This window comes from Camelina sativa, chromosome 9 (assembly GCF_000633955.1).
Source record: "Camelina sativa cultivar DH55 chromosome 9, Cs, whole genome shotgun sequence".
NCBI classification, from domain to species: Eukaryota; Viridiplantae; Streptophyta; class Magnoliopsida; order Brassicales; family Brassicaceae; genus Camelina; species Camelina sativa.
Window position 1 is genome coordinate 33,782,539 of NC_025693.1, and position 20,380 is coordinate 33,802,918.

Sequence of the window (20,380 nt, forward strand, 5' to 3'; positions counted from 1 at the left end):
ACATTCACGAATTAGTCACTCACTCGAAACGTGACTGTTTTCGTGACTTTTTGTAGCTTTTTCGTGACAAGTTGAGTCACGAATTTATTAGTGGCTATATCGTGACTATATCTTATCTACGTATCAAATTCATAACTAAATCGTGACTATTAACTATCAAAAACTATGTCGTATTAGTGTGGCTAATGGAATTATAAATAAAAGTTAAGGTTTTTATATAATAGCCACGAATTTGCCACGGATAATTCATGACTATATGAAACTCCAAGTAAGCATAAATTCTAAAACTATAAAATCTAAAAAAAAGTCTAATTACAACATTCCCAAAAGCTAAAATCTAACAATTGTAAAAAGATTGTAGTTTTTCAAATCTAATATTTTTCAGACCTAACCACAAATTTAAACCTTTACTCCAAACCCTATACCCCAAACCTTAACTCCAAACCCTATACTCCATCATAAACATAGAACAAAAATATAAATATTATATATTCATATTTAAACCATATATATATATATTAAATAAAATCAATCTTTGAAATTATATTTATAAAATTTTGAAATATTTATTTTAAAAGTTTTTAAAATCTAATCATATTCTTAATTTACCTTGAGTTATATTTAGTGTATGTACTTTTAATATATCACTCCACACTTAGAAATAACAATCATATAATTGTTACTCAAAATTTTTAAAATAATAAAATTGTTATGTAAAACAGTTATAAGTTGTTATTCAAAATGAAATAATTAAATTAAATATAAAACCAAAATTATTTTTGTTTGGGCGGACAAAACCAAAATTTGGCAAAAAAAATTCCCACCATCCCACTAATTTTTTTTGGTTAAAGTGAAAATATTTGGTACAAGGTTAAAGACCTAGATTCTTCTTCTTTCGTCGACATAATAAACACTTAGAAAAAAAAGCCGTAAACTCCATCTCTGCCGCATAGACACTCAGATCTATTCCTCTTCGATACTAGCTCTGATCTCTTCGACTTTGACTCGCCATGACTCTCCCCGACCGACAGCACCACCTAACATCGCGCTCGACCCTCTGTTTCTGGCCTGACAGGTACTCGTTCTGTCTCCTTCTCCTTCTCGTGATTTGTTGAGTTGAGAAATTAAAGCTCTCACTGCTTCTTTCTCCCTTTGTATTAGGTTGTTTAGAGATTTTGTTCCTATTGGCTGTTGCTGTTAGGGTTCAATTTGTTCTTGTTGCTGTTTTTTATTTATTTAATCTTAGTTTCAACTTAGATGATGTTTATATTTGTTTGACTTAATCTTCCTTGTTTTTGTTTCTTGTTCAATTTTCATAGTTACAGATTAGAAGCGTTGAACTCAACCTAGTCAACTGCTCTTCTTTCTCCGCCTCTGTTTCCCTTCCGTCTCTCCGATTTCAGGGTAAAGCTTTCAATCGTGAATCGTGAATTTCAGATATTACTACTCTGGCTGAAAATATATTGATGCAAGTCACTTCTATGTGTGCTAATTTAATTGTGTATTTACTTTACTTGCCAGTTTAGGCTACACAAACGATATATAGGAGAGGTCAATCCAAGAAACAAGTAAGCAAAGCTTTCCTACTTGTTATATATGAACGAAAATACTTTTTCATATATATGATAAGGAAAAATATTTCAATGGATCTTTATTGGAAGTTTTAAGTAACTTAATTTGTGTTTGTTTGTTCTGTTAATTTTCTATAATTTTCTGTCTTTGAAACTGATGTTACTTTCTCTTATCTCAGGTTTTGGTGTTGAGCTGTGGCTGTCTACAAATTCATCCGAACAACATGGCAAAGCAATATCTTGGGACCATGGAGGTGCTGGACATTTTGTTCCTCATAAGAGGGTAGATACTTAGTGGCATACTTCCGTGGTTAGTTTTTTTTTCCTCTAAGTTAACTCATTTTTCTAACTTACTTACAACTACTATTTTTTTTTTGTAGCAACACTACTACTGCAGTCGTTTGCAGAGGATGATTCTTCCAATAGTATCGGCCAAAATGCCTCTTCACGTGCCATTTCTTCTCGCATTGTCCTTAGATGCATGGTGTGCATAGTTTTTGTAATTTCAGTTTCAGGTTTGTTTGTGAAACATCTAGGTATCTAGTTAAGATATTTTGTATGACTATGTGAGTCTTTTAGAAATGTAAGATTAGAGTGCTTGTTGTAATTGAAAATATTGGTATTTGGATTTCATGGTTTTAAATTTGGAATTTCATTTCAGATTTCTGATTTTTACAATTTAAATTAATTTTTTTTGGACAAATACACAATTAGCCACAAAATAATTAGACACAAATTCGTAGCTAGGCTAGTCACCAAGTAGCTACAGATACTTCATGGCAGAAAATATGGTCCTTCGTGACTAAATTTGCCACGAAACGTGGGTGATAATTACGTAGCTAAACAGACACGAAAAAGCCATGAATTAAATTAGTTACGAGGCTATAGACACGATTTTTTTTCGTGGCTATATAATGAAATAGTCACGAATTTTATAGTTCAGCCATAAAAATTTTAGTAGCTATACGTGTTTTTTTTACTAGTGATCGTAAATCGTTTACGAACGACATCGTTTTCAAAGAGTCGGACTTTGTGACATGTTACGCTTCAAACGATGAAGAAACCAAAAGGGTTACAAGGGTTTCTTTCATTCGCTTCATGCTTGGATGGGTTTTGAGACTTTCAGCTCAAGCCATCGAAAGTTTCGACCTTTATATATCAAAGCCGATGGGTTTTGAAACACATATCAACTCGCTGATGGAATTCGCAGTTCCCTCAAATACACTATATTGTCTTATATATTCTTTAGATTGTTTCACTTATGCTATATGTGAAATACACAATTACTATATGTTGCTTACAATCTTACATACACACCCATTGTTTTTGAAACTCAGTACGTTTAAATTTTTGTAAGAGGAAATTTGTAAAAATATACTAGAATAACAATAATTTTTATAAAATAGATGCTCATTCTATTTTTTTGACAACTAACATTTTAAATGCCAATTAACTAAATTATTATTTATCCTCACTAGTTACTAGCTAGAGATTACAAACATTACTTATATATAATCATAATCAAATATCCAATAATCGTACTAGTGAACAATATATGTTTTGTTCAATAATCAAATTATATAACACATAGGGTTTATGTGATTTCCTAGGGAATCAGAGCCGTGCCTCCGTGAGGCAAAAGTAAACTCTCGCCTACGGCCAAATTTTTGGGAAAAATTATAAAAGATAATATACTTCAATTTATTGCAATAACTAGCTAGAGAAAGGCTTACCTTATATATAGAAACAACGTGGTATTTTAAATATTAGATATTTTTAATCTAGAGTAACGTTAAAACTTAAAACTGAGTGGACCAAAAATCAAACATTGGAAATACAAATAGTGATAACTTATATATTCATATTCAGAGATTAATATAGTTATGTTGCCACTTTTTATACCAAAAAGTTGTTTTAGAAATTTTTGATTTATATGAATTATAAAAGGATAAAAATTTCCAACACCGCCTCCGGCCTCCATATCTCTAAGCATAATGGATGTAAGCCATGTCGAGAAGGAATTGTTAACCATCTTGAGTTCGGCATTGACGTCTCTCATCGTAAATGAAATAACTACGAAAGTAGAGAAGGCTACCAGTAAACACAAAAATGTTGTGAGCTTTGTGGGAACCTCCATTGTAAGAGAATATGAGATTGAGAAAAATTCATAAGTCAAGAAAGGATGAAATGTTTGGATTCAATTATCTTGGGGTCTGGTTGTCTTAAATACGGATTTTATTAGTAGTTTTATGCGGGTTTTATACGACATAAAAAAGTAGTTTTCTACTGTTTGTATTATTTAGAGTCTTTTCAAGTTAATTATGAAAAAACAAGGAAAATATAAAGCAAAAACAAGGAAAATATAAAGCAAAAACAAAGCATTAGAATAAGATATGTTTTTCAAAAGTTTGGCATTTGTTTAAGAACTTCCCGACCTATATTTGTTTTATGATCTTTATGGTGTTGGAGAGCTGGAAGAGTTAGGGGGTGTAAAAATCATTTGAAGTAATTAGTGTCAAAATAACAAATCATGTATCAAGATCAAACAATCAAATTGCTGTTTTTCTTGCAAAAACTATTGAAACACAAATTTTCTCTATCATCATTATGTGTTCCTCAATTCCAAACAGCTTACATTGTTATCATGTTCAATCTCTATTTTAATAAAATGCAGAAGTTACAAAAAAAAACAAAAAGAAACAAACAAAACAAAACGAAACATGCATCATTCAACCATGAATCTGAAAACTCTTTTAAAATTCAGTGATATTAAAATAGTTATTAGGAAAAGTATTTTAGATCTAATGCTACTGGAAAAGGATTGCTTTAATTAAAATTAAAAATATATATCTAAATTTTATGGTTTAAGTGGTATATTTAGTGAAATCTTACAACAAATCTTAAAATTCACCTAAAATTATCAAAATTATATAATAATGATTAAAACTCAAATGATATAAAATATAGGTTTGAATGCATCTCCTTTATCTTTAAGTTTGAGTTATATTTTTCCAAAAAGTTAGATACCCATAGTCAATAATAATAAATTATGTACTTTAGGTAAATAACTAAATGATAAAAATATTATTAAAAGATAATCAACTTTTTGACTAAAATTTTTTTTTTTTGCTAATATAAATCAAATTATTTTATTAAAGAATGCATTATAAATAGACAGCACTGTTGAATAGCTAAGCACACCAATTCTCTCTGAGTCCTTTCTTTTCCAAAATCACAAACAATGGATTCAAGAAGAAACCAAGACAAAATATCCAGTTTACCAGATTTCATTCTGGTTCTGATCATCTCTACCTTGCCATTGAACCAAGCTGTGAAGACAAGTCTCCTCTCGAAGCGCTGGAGGAATCTTTATCGTAAATCGATTACGAATGACATCGTTTTCAAAGAGTCGGACTTTGTGACATGTTATGCTTCAAACGATGAAGAAACCAAAAGGGTTACTAGGGTTTCTTTCATTTGCTTCATGCTTGGATGGGTTTTGAGACTTTCAGCTCAAGCCATCGAAAGTTTCGACCTTTATATATCAAAGCCGATGGGTTTTGAAACACATATCAACTCGCTGATGGAATTCGCAGTTCCCTCAAATACACTAATATTGTCTTATATATTCTTTAGATTGTTTCACTTATGCTATATGTGAAATACACAATTACTATATGTTGCTTACAATCTTACATACACACCCATTGTTTTTGAAACTCAGTACGTTTAAATTTTTGTAAGAGGAAATTTGTAAAAATATACTAGAATAACATTAATTTTTTAAAAATAGATGTTCATTCTATTTTTTTGAAAATTAACATTTTAAATGCCAATTAACTAAATTATTATTTATCCTCATTAGTTACTAGCTAGAGATTACAAACATTACTTATATATAATCATAATCAAATATCCAATAATCGTACTAGTGAACAATATATCTTTTGTTCAATAATCAAAGTATATAACACATAGGGTTTATGTGATTTCCTAGGGAATCAGAGCCGTACCTCCGTGAGGCAAAAGTAAACTATCGACTACGGCCAAATTTTTGGGAAAAATTATAAAAGATAATATACTTCAATTTATTGCAATAACTAGGTAGAGAAAGGCTTACCTTTTATATGGAAACAACGTGGTATTTTAAATATTAGATATTTTTAATCTAGAGTAACGTTAAAACTGATTGGACCAAAAATCAAACATTGAAAATACAGATTGTGTTAACCTATATATTCATATTCTGAGATTAATATAGTTATGTTGCCACTTTTTATACCAAAAAGTTGTTTTAGAAATTTTTGATTTATATGAATTATAAAAGAAAAATAATTTCCAACACCGTCTCTGCCCTCCATATCTCTAAGCACAATGGATGTAAGCCATGTCGAGAAGGAATTGTTAACCATATTGAGTTCGGCATCGACATCTCTCATCGTAAATGAAATAACTACGAAAGTGGAGAAGGCTACCAGGAAACAGAAAAATGTTGTTAGCTTTGTGGGAACCTCCATTGTAAGAGAATATGAGATTGAGAAAAATTCATAAGTCAAGAAAGGATGAGATGTTTGGATTCAATTCTCTTTGGGTCTGGTTGTCTTAAATACGGCTTTTATTAGTAGTTTTATGCGGGTTTTATACGACATAAAAAAGTAGTTTTCTACTGTTTGTATTATTTAGAGTCTTTTCAAGTTAATTATGCAAAAACAAGGAAAATATAAAGCAAAAACAAGGAAAATATAAAGCAAAACAAAGCATTAGAATAAGAGATGTTTTTCAAATTAAGTTTGGCATTCGTTTAAAAACTTCCCGACCGACATTTGTTTTATGATCTTTATGGTGTTGGAAAGCTGGAAGAGTTAGGGGGTGTAACAAATCATTTGAAGTAATTACTGTCAAAATAATCATGTATCAAGATCAAACAATCAAATTGCTGATTTTCTTGCAAAAACTAATGAACACAAATTTTCTCTATCATCATTATGTTCCTCAATTCCTTATTAACAGCTTACATTGTAATCATGTTCAATCTCTATTTTAATAAAATGCANAAAAAAAAAAAAAAAAAAAAAAAAAAAACATGCATCATTCAACCATGAATCTTAGAAACTTTTTTAAAATTCAGTGTTATTATAATAGGTATTGGGAAAAGTATTTTAAAATCTAATGTTACTGGAAAAGGATTGCTTTAATTAAAAATTAAAATATATATTTAAAGTTTATGATTTAAGTGGTATATTTAGGAAAATCTTACAACAAATCTTACCAACTTCTTTAAATTCACCTAAAATCATCAAAATTATCTAATAATGATTAAAACTCAAATGATATAAAATATAGGTTTAAATGCATCTCCTTTATCTTTAAGTTTGAGTTATATTTTTCCAAAAAGTTAGATACCCATAGTCAATAATAATAAATTATGTACTTTAGGTAAATAACTAAATGATAAAAATATTATTAAAAGATAATCAACTTTTTGACAATTTTTTTTTTTTTTTTGCTAATATAAATCAAATTATTTTATTAAATAATGCACTATAAATAGACAACCAGTCATATCAATCACATCTTATATCAAAGCTCGCGCACAAACATATATAAATAAACAACACCGTTGAATAGCTAAACACACCAACTTGTTCTGAATCCTTTCTTTTCCAAAATCACAAACAATGGATTCAAGAACAAACCAAGACAAAATATCCAGTTTACCAGATTTCATTCTGGTTCTGATCATCTCTACCTTGCCATTGAACCAAGCTGTGAAGACAAGTCTCCTCTCGAAGCGCTGGAGGAATCTTTATCGTAAATCGATTACGAACGACATCGTTTTCAAAGAGTCGGACTTTACGACATGTTATGCTTCAGACGATGAAGAAACCAAAAAGGTTACTAGGGTTTCTTTCATTTGCTTCATGCTTGGATCGGTTTTGAGACTTTCAGCTCAAGCCATCGAAAGTTTCGACCTTTATATATCAAAGCCGATGGGTTTTGAAATACATATCAACTCTCTGATGGAATTCGCAGTTTCCAAACAAATCAAGAATCTAGTTCTTGATTTCTCAGACCCTTCGTGGACTACCAATGATGAAGCAAGTGTGGTTCAATTGCCTGAATGCGTTTATAATCTAATAAACCTCGAGTCATTGAAGCTATTCGCTTGCGGGTTTGATCCATCAAGGCTCACAAACCCGGGTTCGCTAAAAGTTCTCTCTTTTGGTTGGATCCAACTCAAAGGAATCATGTCTTTGATATCAACATCTCCTATGCTCGAGAGTCTAAGCATTCAGAATTGCTGGGACATTGGTCTAGAAATGATAACCGGATATAACAACCGGTTAAGAGAATTGGTATTCGAGAATTGCGATTTCTCCGTGCCTTATTCAACACTCGAATTGCCCAATATTCTGATCTTCAAGTACTCTGGAAAAGTTCATTACTTTGAGTTCTTGAGCGTGAATAGGATAATGACAGAAGCATATTTGGATTTTGGGGCAGAGACAGAATACGATGATGGGACAGGAACACAACTCTGCGGTCTCCTTTATGATCTATTATCCGCTAGAACATTAACAGTATGTCCTTTTCTCATTCAGTTGATCCAAGATGGAGAAGATCCTGTTCGATTACGACAACCGATGGAAACTCGACATTTGGTAATGAAGACAAATCTGCTTCCGAATGAGTTCGTTGGAATAAGGCTTATGATCAATGGCTGGCCGGACTTGGAAACTCTCACGTTCCAAATGGTTGCTCCTAGGCCTGTTCCAGTGTCGACTTCAGCTATTGCTCCAGATACTTACTGGAAGTTCAACCTTAACCATAGGTGTTTGAAGAAGACGTTGAAGGTTGTGGAGTTGAAGAATTTTACTGGTGGCTCGTACGAGTTACATGTGTTGGAGTTCTTGATTCGGTTTGGTCGTGTGTTGGAAAGGGTTGACCTTTATTTGCCTAATGAATTGGAGGAGAGTCAAAAGCTTTTGGCAAGTGCTGAAGCTCAGAAGGTTCGGACGTTCGAGAAAGCTTCGGAGCATTTAAGTATTATTCTCCATAACGGTTGAAAATGTTTCAATCTTTTCAAGTATTCATGAATGCGCAAGGATGAATATTTCAATGTATTTTCGGTTCAAAATAAATAAATAATAGTTTGATTATAATAAATAAAATGATAATAAAATCTTATTCCCGTGCACAAATTCACTTGCGTTCTTGATTATATAAAAAAAATTATCATAGGATATATGGTTTGGGGACTTGGGGCTTGAAAACTAATCGTTTTGCAATTTCTCTTAGTCCTAATGCAATTGCTTTAATTTAGTTTTTGGCTTATAGGTTGGCTTTAGATGGATTTGGGTCTAAATTATTACTCTAGGTTCTTACTCAATAAGCTTTTTGAGTATTAAATAACACATTATTAATTTATGAACTTTAAGGAGTTGGAGTATCTAAATAGTATGAATCAGTAATTATGATTTAAACAGCATTGAGCATTGTTTAACATTAAAATCAAATCCAATGAAGGAAGGAAAAGTTACTTCGATTGATGATCCTCACCAAATATTATCTAACAAACGTTCTAAATAAGGTTCTCAAACTTTGGAACAAAACTTAAGAAGAGGAACTGTGTCTTCCCAAATCAACTCCAAAACAAAAGACTCATACATCTTAACGCCGTGAACCTCACAGAAGCCATTTGAACCTTTTCCTAAACTCATTGTTCCTCTATTGTCCATAAGTAGTGACGTCCGCCATCTTGAACCATATATGTCAAGCATTGTTATCTTTCCTGCTTTGTTGATTCCATTCGCCTTCGTGAATTCCAACGGAAGATTCTGTAGATACCATTTTCACATTATATAGAGAGAGTATATGTAGAAAGAAGATAAAAAAGAAAACAGAGTTTTCTTGTGGAACTTACAAGTTTACTTGCAGGTGTAAGTGTTAAAGTCACAAGTCGGTTTTGGCCTATTGAGTAATTCCCTTCTGCGGAAACATATTCTTGTTTAATAGCTTGTGAACGTCTTCTTTGCCTTATATCTTCATCGGTAGGCTCTGCAACGCTAGCTTTAAAGCAGTTTCCTTGCATTGAGTCATCGCGGTAAACTTCTACGCCAAGAAACTCTGCTTTGGTTGCCTTTAAACACTTTCCTTGCCTTGTGTCATTGCTAGGCTCTGCTAAGGAAAAGCCTACTTCATTTATTTGTTGATTTTTTTTGTTTCTTGAAAGCATAAAAAGGTAACACAACTTACCAAGTTTGTGCCAATCTTCACTGTACAAGGGGAACACTCGTAGCACAGGTATTTCTTGATTTTGGACTAGTTTGAATATGAACGAGTCTCCGGGTTTCTTATCATTAGCCACACAGAAACTTCTCCAGCCTCTTGTGGTTAAAAACCGGCCTGAATATGCCTCGTGTCTCACATCTATCTTCCATGATTCTCCCTCTTCATTCATTAGAAGTATCTGAAATGTCTTCAACGACAAACCACTGGACAATATGAACTTCTTCGGAAGGTACTGCAGTTTGAGTATAGTCATCATGAGATATATGATCAACACACCTCTCACTGAGATAAAAAAAATCAAAATAGGTAGGGAGTAATATGGAAGTAACATAACCATTCTATCGCGCCATAGATTTGAAGTTGTGACACTGGCCACAAAACTAGAACAGTCGTCTGGTGAATAATCTTCTTCTTCTTTTCGACTCTTCTTTCTTGGAACATTTTCTGTATCAACCTTTGAATCTTGAGGAGGTAGTTTATAAATAATCAATGGAATATGCAAATAACTTACCAAGTTTTTCTTGATCTTCACTGTCCATGGGGAACAACTGCAGCACAGGTGTTTCTTCATTTTGAACCAATTTAAATAGCATCTTGTCTCCAGGTTTCTTCCCATTAGCTACACAAAACCTTCTCCAGCCTCTTCTCATGTTAAACCGGCCTGAGGGATATGCTTCGTGTCTCAAGTCTATAATCCATGATTCTCCTTCTTCATTCATTAAAACAATCTTCAATTTGTTCTTCAGACCATTTGACCTTGCGAACTCTTTTGGAAGATACTGCAAATGTCGCCACAAGTTAAGTTAAGAGTTATGTTCAATATGATTAAAACACCTTCACACCACACATATCGAAATTTTAATGTATATAGTAAGGTCTTAAGGAGTAATAAGAAAGTAACATAACCAATGTATCACGCCTTAGGTTCGAAGCAGTGACAGTGGTAACAAAACAAGAATCTAGTGAATGGTCTGGTGCAGAATCTGCAGCCTCTCTCTTTAGACTCTTTTTCTGAATTGAAACCTTCTCTGTGACTGTATCACAAAGCTTCTCTGTTGATAGATTAAGCAAAGCTCAGAATCATTCTAAATGTGGTAATAATATTCTAATATGAAATTAATTAAGGTTACCCTTTTTATCATCTCTGTATTGAATCTCGCAACAACTTGGTCCTAAAGCTGAGACATGGAACACCAACTCTCCTTCATGTCTGAAAACGACAATGTCACCAACTCGAAGATCATGTGCGATGGCGAAATCATCCCAACCGTGAGAAAGTCTCCGGCCATCAATCTTCACTTCCCATGTTGTGTCCGATGCGTCTGATCTGAGCTTAGCCGTGTTTCCTTCGTTACTTCCCACTACATACTTCAAAAAGAACGCCACAGGAATGTCCTGAAACAAATATGCAAGATGATGATTTTAGAATTTAGAAACAGAAACAACTTTTGGTTCAAGAGAGATAAAGAAACAGAGAGAGATGGAATACGAGATGGTCGGTGAAATCGGGAAGAAGGGGTTGGAAGAAATGTGGGTTGATCGGTGAATAGAGAGGTTGTTGATTCACCATTTTCCCTTTTTTCATTTTTTTGGTCATAGATTTTTCTTTTTCTGAGCAGAGAGGAGACGAACAACTTTGTCTTTGGCCCCTATAGTATCTCAAGAAAAAGAAAAACAAAACCTTTCTCAGCCTTTTTCCGATAAGTAACGTCAAGAAAAACCTTTTATCAGCTTTTTCTAAAAAAATAATTGTTTCCGAAAAACAAACAAGTTTTGACTAAGAACAGTGAAATAATGTTGGGGACTGAAAGCATAAAAGACTTCATTGATTCTGGAAGATATTCATTAGATAAACTTAGCAAAAATGTCCATTAACAATAAATAAAGTAATTCTTGAGAACACATTTTCTTTATAAAAAAAAATTGTTTGGATTAACTTTGTTTAAATATACTTTCAACATGACAACATGTAGCCAACAGATGAACATCAATTGAAGTTTTGAAGAAAGGGAAAATATTCAAGTTTTTTTTTTTAATTAAAGAGGGCTTATAATACGTTGAAGTTTGCTTTGTAAGGGCATCTCCAACCCACCTCTATATTTGCTTTTTAACTCTATTTTAGAGTAAAATCTACTCCAACCCATCTCTATTTCTACCTCTATAATAGAGATCTCTATTTTTTCATCTATATATAGAGGAACTCTATTTTTTCCTCTATAATAGAGTTGAACTTTTTTATTTATAAAATGGTCCTTGAACTTTTAACCCTTTTATATTTATAATCAAAATAAATAAAATATAGATTTAAATAGTTTAATAATAATTTAATACAGGTGTATTTGCATCCAGTTCTTCGAGCTTGAGTTACGTGAAATAGTTTTGATTCATAGTGACGTGAAATGTTCATAGTTTTGATTCATAGTGACGTGAAATGTTCCTTCGAGCTTGTGTTAAAGTGTTATGCCTATATTAATAATTTAATTTGTATATTAATAGGAAAATTTATTATAAAGTTAAATTTGACTAATTTTAATATTTTGGTTTAAAAATTTTAAAGGTTTTCGTATAGAAAAATTTAAAAGGTTTTTGTATAGAAAAACATTTTTTGAGACTATTATTTGCAAAAGAAAATTTATATAAAATCTTATTAAATATAAATAACTTAAATATTTTAGTTTTTATTCATACCATAATATTATTTTTAATACAACAAAGACTAATTATTTAATATTCTGATAAATTACTTCCGGATCCACCAATATCCCTAAAAATTTGTCCAAACGAACCAAACGACGTAGATAGAGGAGGAGCTTGCTGGTTTTGTTGTTGATCGTTCCGCTTTTGTAAAATTTGCGCTTGTTGAGCCTGAAGATATCCACGAACATTTGGATGTACGGAATTCAAGTCACAAAATAAAATTTTGTTTTCTTCCTTTAGCTCTTTCAAAGCATAATTTTTACTTTGCATCTCTAAATGTTGTTGTCTTTGTTCACTTGTCTTCTTTAGTTGCTCCAAAAATTGTTTATTTCCTTCTTCTAAAGTGTTGATAATCGATGTTGTTTGATCACCAATTTTTCTTTTCATTTTGGATTTTTTTACCCCAAGAGGTCGTGGAGAGGAAGATCCACCAACAATCTCATCATCATCATTCAAATTTAGTGAAGAAGAAGATAAATGTGGAGATGCTTGTGTAGGAGAACCAATGGTAGGATTATCTGATTCTAACGATGTATAGTCAAAACCAGATGGGATAGATAATCGATTAGGACGAGCAACACCATCTTGAAACTTTTCAAAGTTTTTAACAATATCCCAAACATGTCCAAATTTCCAACCTCCTTTAAAATTTGGATCTTCACTTAACATTAATTTTGCTTGATTAAACTGCACACCATTAAAATAAAATAAAAAATATTTTTTTTGGATTCAACAATAAATAAAATTTAAACATTACAATTTTTAATTAAAATAAAATAATTTCGTATATTTTAAACAAGAGTTATTTTCTCTTTTGTAAAATATATAAGATAGCCAAAAAAAACAACAAAACTCCAAAAACAAAAATATTGAAAACATTTATAGTAAAAAATTCAAACAAATAAATACTTACTATATCATCATTTGAAGCACCACTTTGATGTCTATTTTCACATTGTTTTATGCATGCATGCAATTTTTTTGTTGCCTTCTGAATTGTTTGAACCCGAGATTGAATTGATTTTTTGGAACGTTCACTCCACGTTGTATTTTTTTCATTATTGTAAGCTTCAACCACACGACCCCAAAAACGATCGGATGATTGATAAACACCTTGAATTGGATCTTGAGAAATTTGCATATAAACTTCACATAATAATCTGTCTTCTTCAAGAGAATATCCTAAAGAACGAGACATTTTATTAATAAGTACATATGCTATCGATTCTTTTAGAGTTGTGAATGCAAAATGTTTAACAATACTACTATTTATAGATTCAATAGTACGAAGTCGATATTTATGAACAATTTTCTAGTCAATTACTTTATTTAATGTTTGTCTACGTATATTTTTAACTAATGCATGTTTTTCTTCGGTCAAACTCAAATAACTAACCAATGCATGTGTAAATTATTAATGGACAATGTTTGTAAAAGATCAAATTTTAATTGGGTTTGTGAATGTTTGGATTGACAAGACATGGTATAATCGAGGCCAGTGCATGTTGTATTTGACCGGACAAAAAACTTTAACAACTAAATCGTAATCGTGAATCTTGTGTTTGACCGATATTGTGCCTTAAGCATGTGGGGTCCAAATTACACATTCCCGTTGTGGAATAAAGGAAATCTAATATACAAGTGAAACACCTATAATCTCATGTGATTGTGTGGGTGAGATTTAATAAGTGTTTAACTAATCAAAATTACATTAACATGGCACTTCTCGACCTGCTCATTACCACGTTCTTTGGGATGAGAACAACTTCACCGCTGATGGACTTCAGTCTCTGACCAACAACTTATGTTGCAGGTAAGATTATTTTGCCCCCCTTTATTAGCATAGTATTAGATTTTAATATTCTTCATTCTCTTTTGGTTTATACTTTCTATATAACTCTTTTGGAAACTCACGAAGAAAGTATCTTTCTTGTATTCATATTTTTTAAACAATTTTTCTTTTTCTAGTAACTGATAAATTTTTAATGTCTTATTCATGAAACAGTTCCAAAGCTTCATGGTGAAATCGATGCTTTGTACATGTTGTCTTTGACCAGACCAAAAAAAATTAAAATTAAATTATAATAGAAACTTGTGAATAAAATTAAATTGTAATAGAAACTTGTGAATAAAATTAATAGAAATAAATTTTAGAATAAGAAAATGTCATAATTTCTTCTATAAATAGCACTATAGCTTTTAGTTTTAGCCACACCAAATCAATTACTTACCTTACAAAATTTTCTTTTAAAATGAATTTTAATTTACCAAATTTTCATCTTTCATCATCTTCTTCGGATGATGAACATATGGAGATCATCAATAATTGTGATCATGAAGAAGAAGCAATACAACATGCTATTGCTAATAACAATTCAGTTATTCAATTCCTTCTCAATCAACAAAAAAATCAAGCAATCCATGGTGGTTCAGTTCCCGAACGTTCTTTCATCCATCGTGATCGAGAAAGTGCTCATGACAGATTGTTCAATGATTATTTCTCAGAGAACCCGAAGTACAATGAAGCTACATTTCGCAGGAGATTTCGTATGTCTCGTCTTCTATTTCTTCGTATTATTCATCAAGTTGAAAGTCATGAAAACTACTTCACACAACGAAGGGATTCAAGTGGTAGACTTGGATTATCATCTCTTCAAAAAATAACGGCTGTATTTCGGATGCTAGCATATGATCTTCCTGCAGATGCCATAGACGAGTACATAAAGATAGGCGAATCAACAACAATCGAAAGCATGAAAAAGTTTTGTCGAGCCGTAGTGGAGATATTTTCAAAGGAATACCTACGATCACCAACACCTAATGACATTTCCCGACTTCTTTACATTGGTGAAAAACGAGGTTTTTCCGGAATGCTTGGTAGCCTAGATTGCATGCACTGGAAGTGGAAAAATTGTCCTACTGCTTGGGCGGGACAATATGCAGGTCGTAGTGGATCACCTACTATAATTCTTGAAGCTATGGCAGATTATGATCTTTGGATATGGCATGCTTATTTCGGATTGCCAGGCACTAATAAGGATATCAATGTGTTGGAATCTTCCCACCTTTTCTCCAATCTCGCTCAAGGTATTGCTCCTCCAGTTCATTATACCATTCAAGGAAAAGAATACAATATGGGTTATTACTTGGCTGATGGTATATATCCAAAATGGTCCACCATAGTGCAAACTATACACGAACCAAGAGGTCCAAAGAACAAATATTTTGCAACACAACAAGAAGCATGCAGAAAAGATGTAGAACGTGCATTCGGAGTACTTCAATCACGTTTTGCTATTTTGAAAGGACCGGTACGTTTTTGGAAAAAGAATGTGCTACATGACATAATAACTACATGCATAATTTTACATAATATGATAATCGAGGATGAGCGTGATCTTAATGCACCGATTGAAGTTGAAAGAGAAGTTCCACCTCCATGAGTCCAAATGGCGGAAGATGATGATATCCGATTCCAAGAATTTCTAGGTCGATTTAGAAAAATCAAAGATAAAGAAGCTCATTTCTCACTTCGAAATGCATTAATTGAGCATTTGTGGGAAAAATACTCTAATGTGGATGGTTAAAAAAATTTACTATGTTTTATTATTTTATATGATGTAATGTATTTTTTTAATAAATATGATATTTAAATAATATTTATGAATGTTAAAAATTTAAATAATATCATAATTTTATGAAAGTTTCACAAATACTAAACTAAATGGGTTAGTTTGCAACTTTTATAAGTAAAATGTATTAATTGTAAAATAAAAAAGGAATCTCTACGGAATATTTTTTTTAGAGGAAAAAATAGAAGTATCCATTGGAGCAAAAGTCACCTCTATTATAGAGTTCCTCTATTTTAGAGGTAAAAGTAGGGAAAACCATTGAAGATGGTCTTAGTAGCAGTGTAACGTGCATCTCTAAGTTATGACTTTATTCTCAAAAAGCAAAAAAAGAAAAAGAAAAAAAAAATCCAAACAAATCACTTCAAAGCGCTAAGTACCAAAATATGAACAATTTTCATTCATTGCTTTTTGTTTTCCAATAATATGTAGTATAAGTATTTCAAGATAGGCGTTAAGTTGAGGATTATTTTTGCTCGTAGGCTCGTATCATATTTTATTTTATAGTTCGTCTAAGTCCATTTTTTCTTATGAGTTATGATATAGTTGAGTTAGATCTTGGGTTCAATTCAAATCCAGCCTACTTTTCAAAGAAAAAAACAAAATCAAGAATTATTGTATTTAGAGCATCAAAAGTGGCCAAAAGATAACGATTTTATGTCTAGTTCGTTGCTTGACTTTGTATAATGTTCTCAGGCATCTGTCGACTCGATGAACACCGACGTTCCCCTGCATCGTTGATGTTTGAATCGTTGTCTGGTTCCCACAAATGATTCCATAGCAAAGAGACTGGGATGTGTCGACTCAATGAACATGGACATTTCTCTACATTGTTGATGTATGAATCGTTGTCTGGTTTCTGAAACTCTTTCCACAAATGATTCCATTTGGTCGTCCATAGCAAGCAGACAGTGAATTTTCCGAGTGTTAGAAAGCACAAAACAAACACAACAAGAAACAGAAGCCAGAAACTGTCGACGCCGAGCTGCCTAGAGGTAAAAGATGGATTTGGATCTGGATTGGTGACTGGGTCTGGACAACTTTCTTCTTTCTTCTTGAACCATGCACGCTCAAGCTCCATCGCCTTTGGTGACTCTGCTACTTTTAAGATGGCCCTTGAAACATCGGCCACCATAGGTGATCCTATCGGGAAAACCTACAGTAAATGTGCATTATATAGTCTCACCTCACGGTATAATAATGCAAATTTCACAGATATTTTGTCTTGGAAACTTACGAAGCCGAAACCATCAATATTGAAGGGTTCTTCAACCATTTTATAAGTGTTGCAATATTGTCCAAGAAAGAGTCTCAAGTAAGGTATTTCCAAGAAAGCTGCAGAGACACCTCCCTTTTTTGGTCCTTTTCTAAGAAGCTCGTTGCATTCTTCAGATGTATCGAAGGGCACAAGGCTCGATTGCGAGAAACCTGTTTCTCTAAGCTTTCCAAGAATGAAGGATGTTCTCTGATAACCCACTTTTTCTCCTCTCTCAAGCAAGCTGCTCATGCTCGTTATGGTTGGATGAAGTTGCTGCGATGTCAAAAGCGATGCCAAACTAGCTGTGTAACTTTGAGTCAACACGAGAACGATGAAGTACCATGTGATAACTAGAAGCCTAGCTCCAAAGCTGAACACTCTTTCTCCTGCGGACAGCAACTCGGGAGTAAGCATCACCTAAGGTTATTATATATAGAAACATCAATCTATGCTGAGATGCAAAGTGGGGAGATTGAATGTACTTGGAGCAAAAACCATGGTAGAGAAGGCGAACCAGAGGATAGTACTAGCTTGGTAATTAGCAGGTCCTCTAAAGTCCGGGTTAACCCTATGTTCAAGAGCCCAGACAGTGATTCCAACAAGAAAAAAGCAGGCAAAGGAAATCAACCATAGTCTCCATGACAAAGGCTTCAAGAAAGTGAAACTGTCTCTTTTCACTTGGTCTTTAATGGGGGCGATTAATCCTACGCCTGATTTAAAGAACGGAAATGTGAAATCAACGTAAGCAGACCTGTTCGCCAGTATGGTTGTATCTCCCACAACAGCATCATATTTCTGCGAGAGAAAAGAAAGGAAGAGCTCACTAAGATGGATTTTGTTAAAAAAAAATAGAATTATTTTAGGGATGATTAGTGAGTGATCTTGCTCACCCCGAGGTACACTTGGTGAACCAAGTCGTCGTAATTACCGGCTGGTTTACCATTGCTTTTTTCGAAAGGAATGAACTCATAGGAGATGTCATAAGGCATTGCTCGAATCACAGCCTCAAAGAAATCAACGCAGAAACCTGTGACTAGTGATGCATTGGTGATAGGATCCCTTGTGACCTTCACGAGATCGGTGTAACCAGTTCTCTTTGGAACTCCAATGCGCAACTTCCTCCCATTAGTCGGCATTTCCCATCCTCTGGGAACAGAATCAGCCTCTCCAGGCCATATAATTTGCTTAAGATGATCTTTCCAAGTAGATAAAGCGCTCATGCTACGCGGCTGCTGGTCTAGTTGCTTCACAAGACCATGTTCCTCTGTCCAGAATCCTACCGACCTTTCTCCAGTTCCTATCACATTAACAATCTCAAACACCGACGGTTGCAGTTGCCCGTTGACAAAACGGAAATCTCCTGCAAGTCCTTTGAACTGAACTGTTGAGAGTGTCTGGAGAATCTTTGGACCGTATTGGGATAAACCAAGAGCTTCAAGTTCAGACACATTTCTCCCAGGATCGGCATTACTGAAAGTCAAGTTATTTGTTCCAGCTTCTTCAATGGCTATAGCAAGTGCGGTTATAGCATCATAAGCCCACAATCCATAGACATTGAGGTCCATCCGTGAAAATCTCCTCCTCCATTGAGAACTAAATATTTCGAGTTCTCTGGATTTCGGAATATAAGTTTTAACACCCAATACCCCCTCCATAGCCTCAATACCCGTCTCACTTATCCAATTTAATTCATCAGTTACACCATTGGTAAGGATCCAAACATATCCTGGTTTCATCAAACCAATCTCCTTAGCTTGAATGAAGACTCTTAAGGCAAGAGAAGAGTACATGTGGACAATGAACACTCTTGTGGGCATGGTCATCATCTTAAGCAACTCCACAGAGATTTCATGATCCGTGGCATTGGGAGCGATGACAGATCTATAAGGTATGCGAACATTAATCTCTTGTAATGCATCCGTGAGACGAGGCATTATACCTTCTCCAAAGGTGTTGTCGATATAAACAGGCACGGCTTCTCTCCATCCAAACAACTTGATGATAGCTTTTATGGCGTGCACTTGAAAGGAATCCTCGTATGTAGCACGAAAGAAGTATGGACTACGGAGAGATGTAAGAAATGGGCTTGTTGCAGAGTAGGAAACAATCGGAACCCGTGATTTCTGGCCAATCTCGACCAAAAAATGAGCTTGCATTGAACTCCATGGCCCCAAGATGGCTTTCACTTGATTGTTCTTGATAAGCTCAAGACCTGTGACAATGTCAAAACCAAGAAAACTTGGTGTGAAGAACTGAATGCGAATAGACAGATGATCGCTAACGTGGACAGAGTATCTTTTGTTTGATGGATCATATTGTCAAATACAGTAACAGTAACATAGGTATATCAGAGCGTGAGAGAGAAGATAAGGATGTATCTAAACCAAATATGTGTATATTAGAGAGAGAGAGAGAGAGAAAGAGAGAGAGAGAAGAGAAGGTACCTGCAGCTGCAGCACCGATAACGTCGTGTCTGGAATCACCGACGTTAACGACAAGCCTTGTTTGATATTGAGGACGGGAAGAGTAGAAATCGGCTAGAGACATGTTGATGCAGAGCATTTCAATGTCCGAGTGCATTATCCCGACATCTGTTACAACACCCACATTGATTACTGTTATTCTGTTGTTCTGTCCTCTGCTGAGTTTCACAAAGAAGACGAAGAAGAAACAAAGCAAGACGAAGAAGAAAACTCTCATGTTCCTCATTTGGGTGTTTCTTGTTAGTTGAAAATGTGTCTTAAAGTAATGAGAAGTGGTGGATAGTTATCGTTTCTGTAGGCAATATATATTAAAGTTTTGGAAAGATGCTGATATTTATATATATATATCAAATTCACAGCTAGACCAAGTCCGAACAAGCATCAAATATGATTAGGATAAGAAACATATAAATATACTATTTCAATGTGAGTGGGCAGTTCTAATCCAAA

At 33.6% G+C, this 20,380-nt stretch overlaps 4 protein-coding genes and 1 long non-coding RNA gene across 7 annotated transcripts; 3 read left to right on the top strand and 2 right to left on the bottom strand.

Annotated features, from left to right (window-relative positions):
- LOC104713927 lies at positions 877–2,242 on the top strand. 3 transcript variants are annotated; one of them, XR_755693.1, is made up of 5 exons: positions 877–1,075; positions 1,320–1,404; positions 1,522–1,568; positions 1,751–1,881; positions 1,952–2,242. It is a non-coding gene; the product is annotated as an uncharacterized LOC104713927 (long non-coding RNA). The 3 variants fall into 3 exon arrangements; XR_755692.2 differs by having other exon boundaries at positions 878–1,075; positions 1,751–1,854; XR_755694.2 differs by having other exon boundaries at positions 879–1,075; positions 1,527–1,568; positions 1,751–1,854.
- On the top strand, positions 7,250–8,638 carry LOC104715934 (F-box protein At3g62230-like). The gene has a single exon (XM_010433297.1). It carries the CDS (start codon positions 7,250–7,252, stop codon positions 8,636–8,638), a length of 1,389 nt encoding a protein of 462 aa, XP_010431599.1.
- On the bottom strand, positions 9,133–11,501 carry LOC104713928 (B3 domain-containing protein REM10-like). The gene is made up of 8 exons (XM_010431155.2): positions 11,353–11,501; positions 10,994–11,258; positions 10,770–10,915; positions 10,375–10,642; positions 10,198–10,307; positions 9,828–10,095; positions 9,496–9,749; positions 9,133–9,409 (listed from the first exon to the last, which is right to left on the bottom strand). Exons 1-8 carry the CDS (start codon positions 11,458–11,460, stop codon positions 9,167–9,169), a joined length of 1,662 nt encoding a protein of 553 aa, XP_010429457.1. The 5' UTR covers positions 11,461–11,501; the 3' UTR covers positions 9,133–9,166.
- On the top strand, positions 14,870–16,003 carry LOC104715936. The gene has a single exon (XM_010433300.1). It carries the CDS (start codon positions 14,870–14,872, stop codon positions 16,001–16,003), a length of 1,134 nt encoding a protein of 377 aa, XP_010431602.1.
- LOC104713929 (glutamate receptor 2.2-like) lies at positions 16,753–20,255 on the bottom strand. Its single transcript, XM_010431156.2, has 5 exons — positions 19,892–20,255; positions 18,338–19,659; positions 17,930–18,242; positions 17,427–17,833; positions 16,753–17,345 (listed from the first exon to the last, which is right to left on the bottom strand). Exons 1-5 carry the CDS (start codon positions 20,154–20,156, stop codon positions 16,851–16,853), a joined length of 2,802 nt encoding a protein of 933 aa, XP_010429458.1. The 5' UTR covers positions 20,157–20,255; the 3' UTR covers positions 16,753–16,850.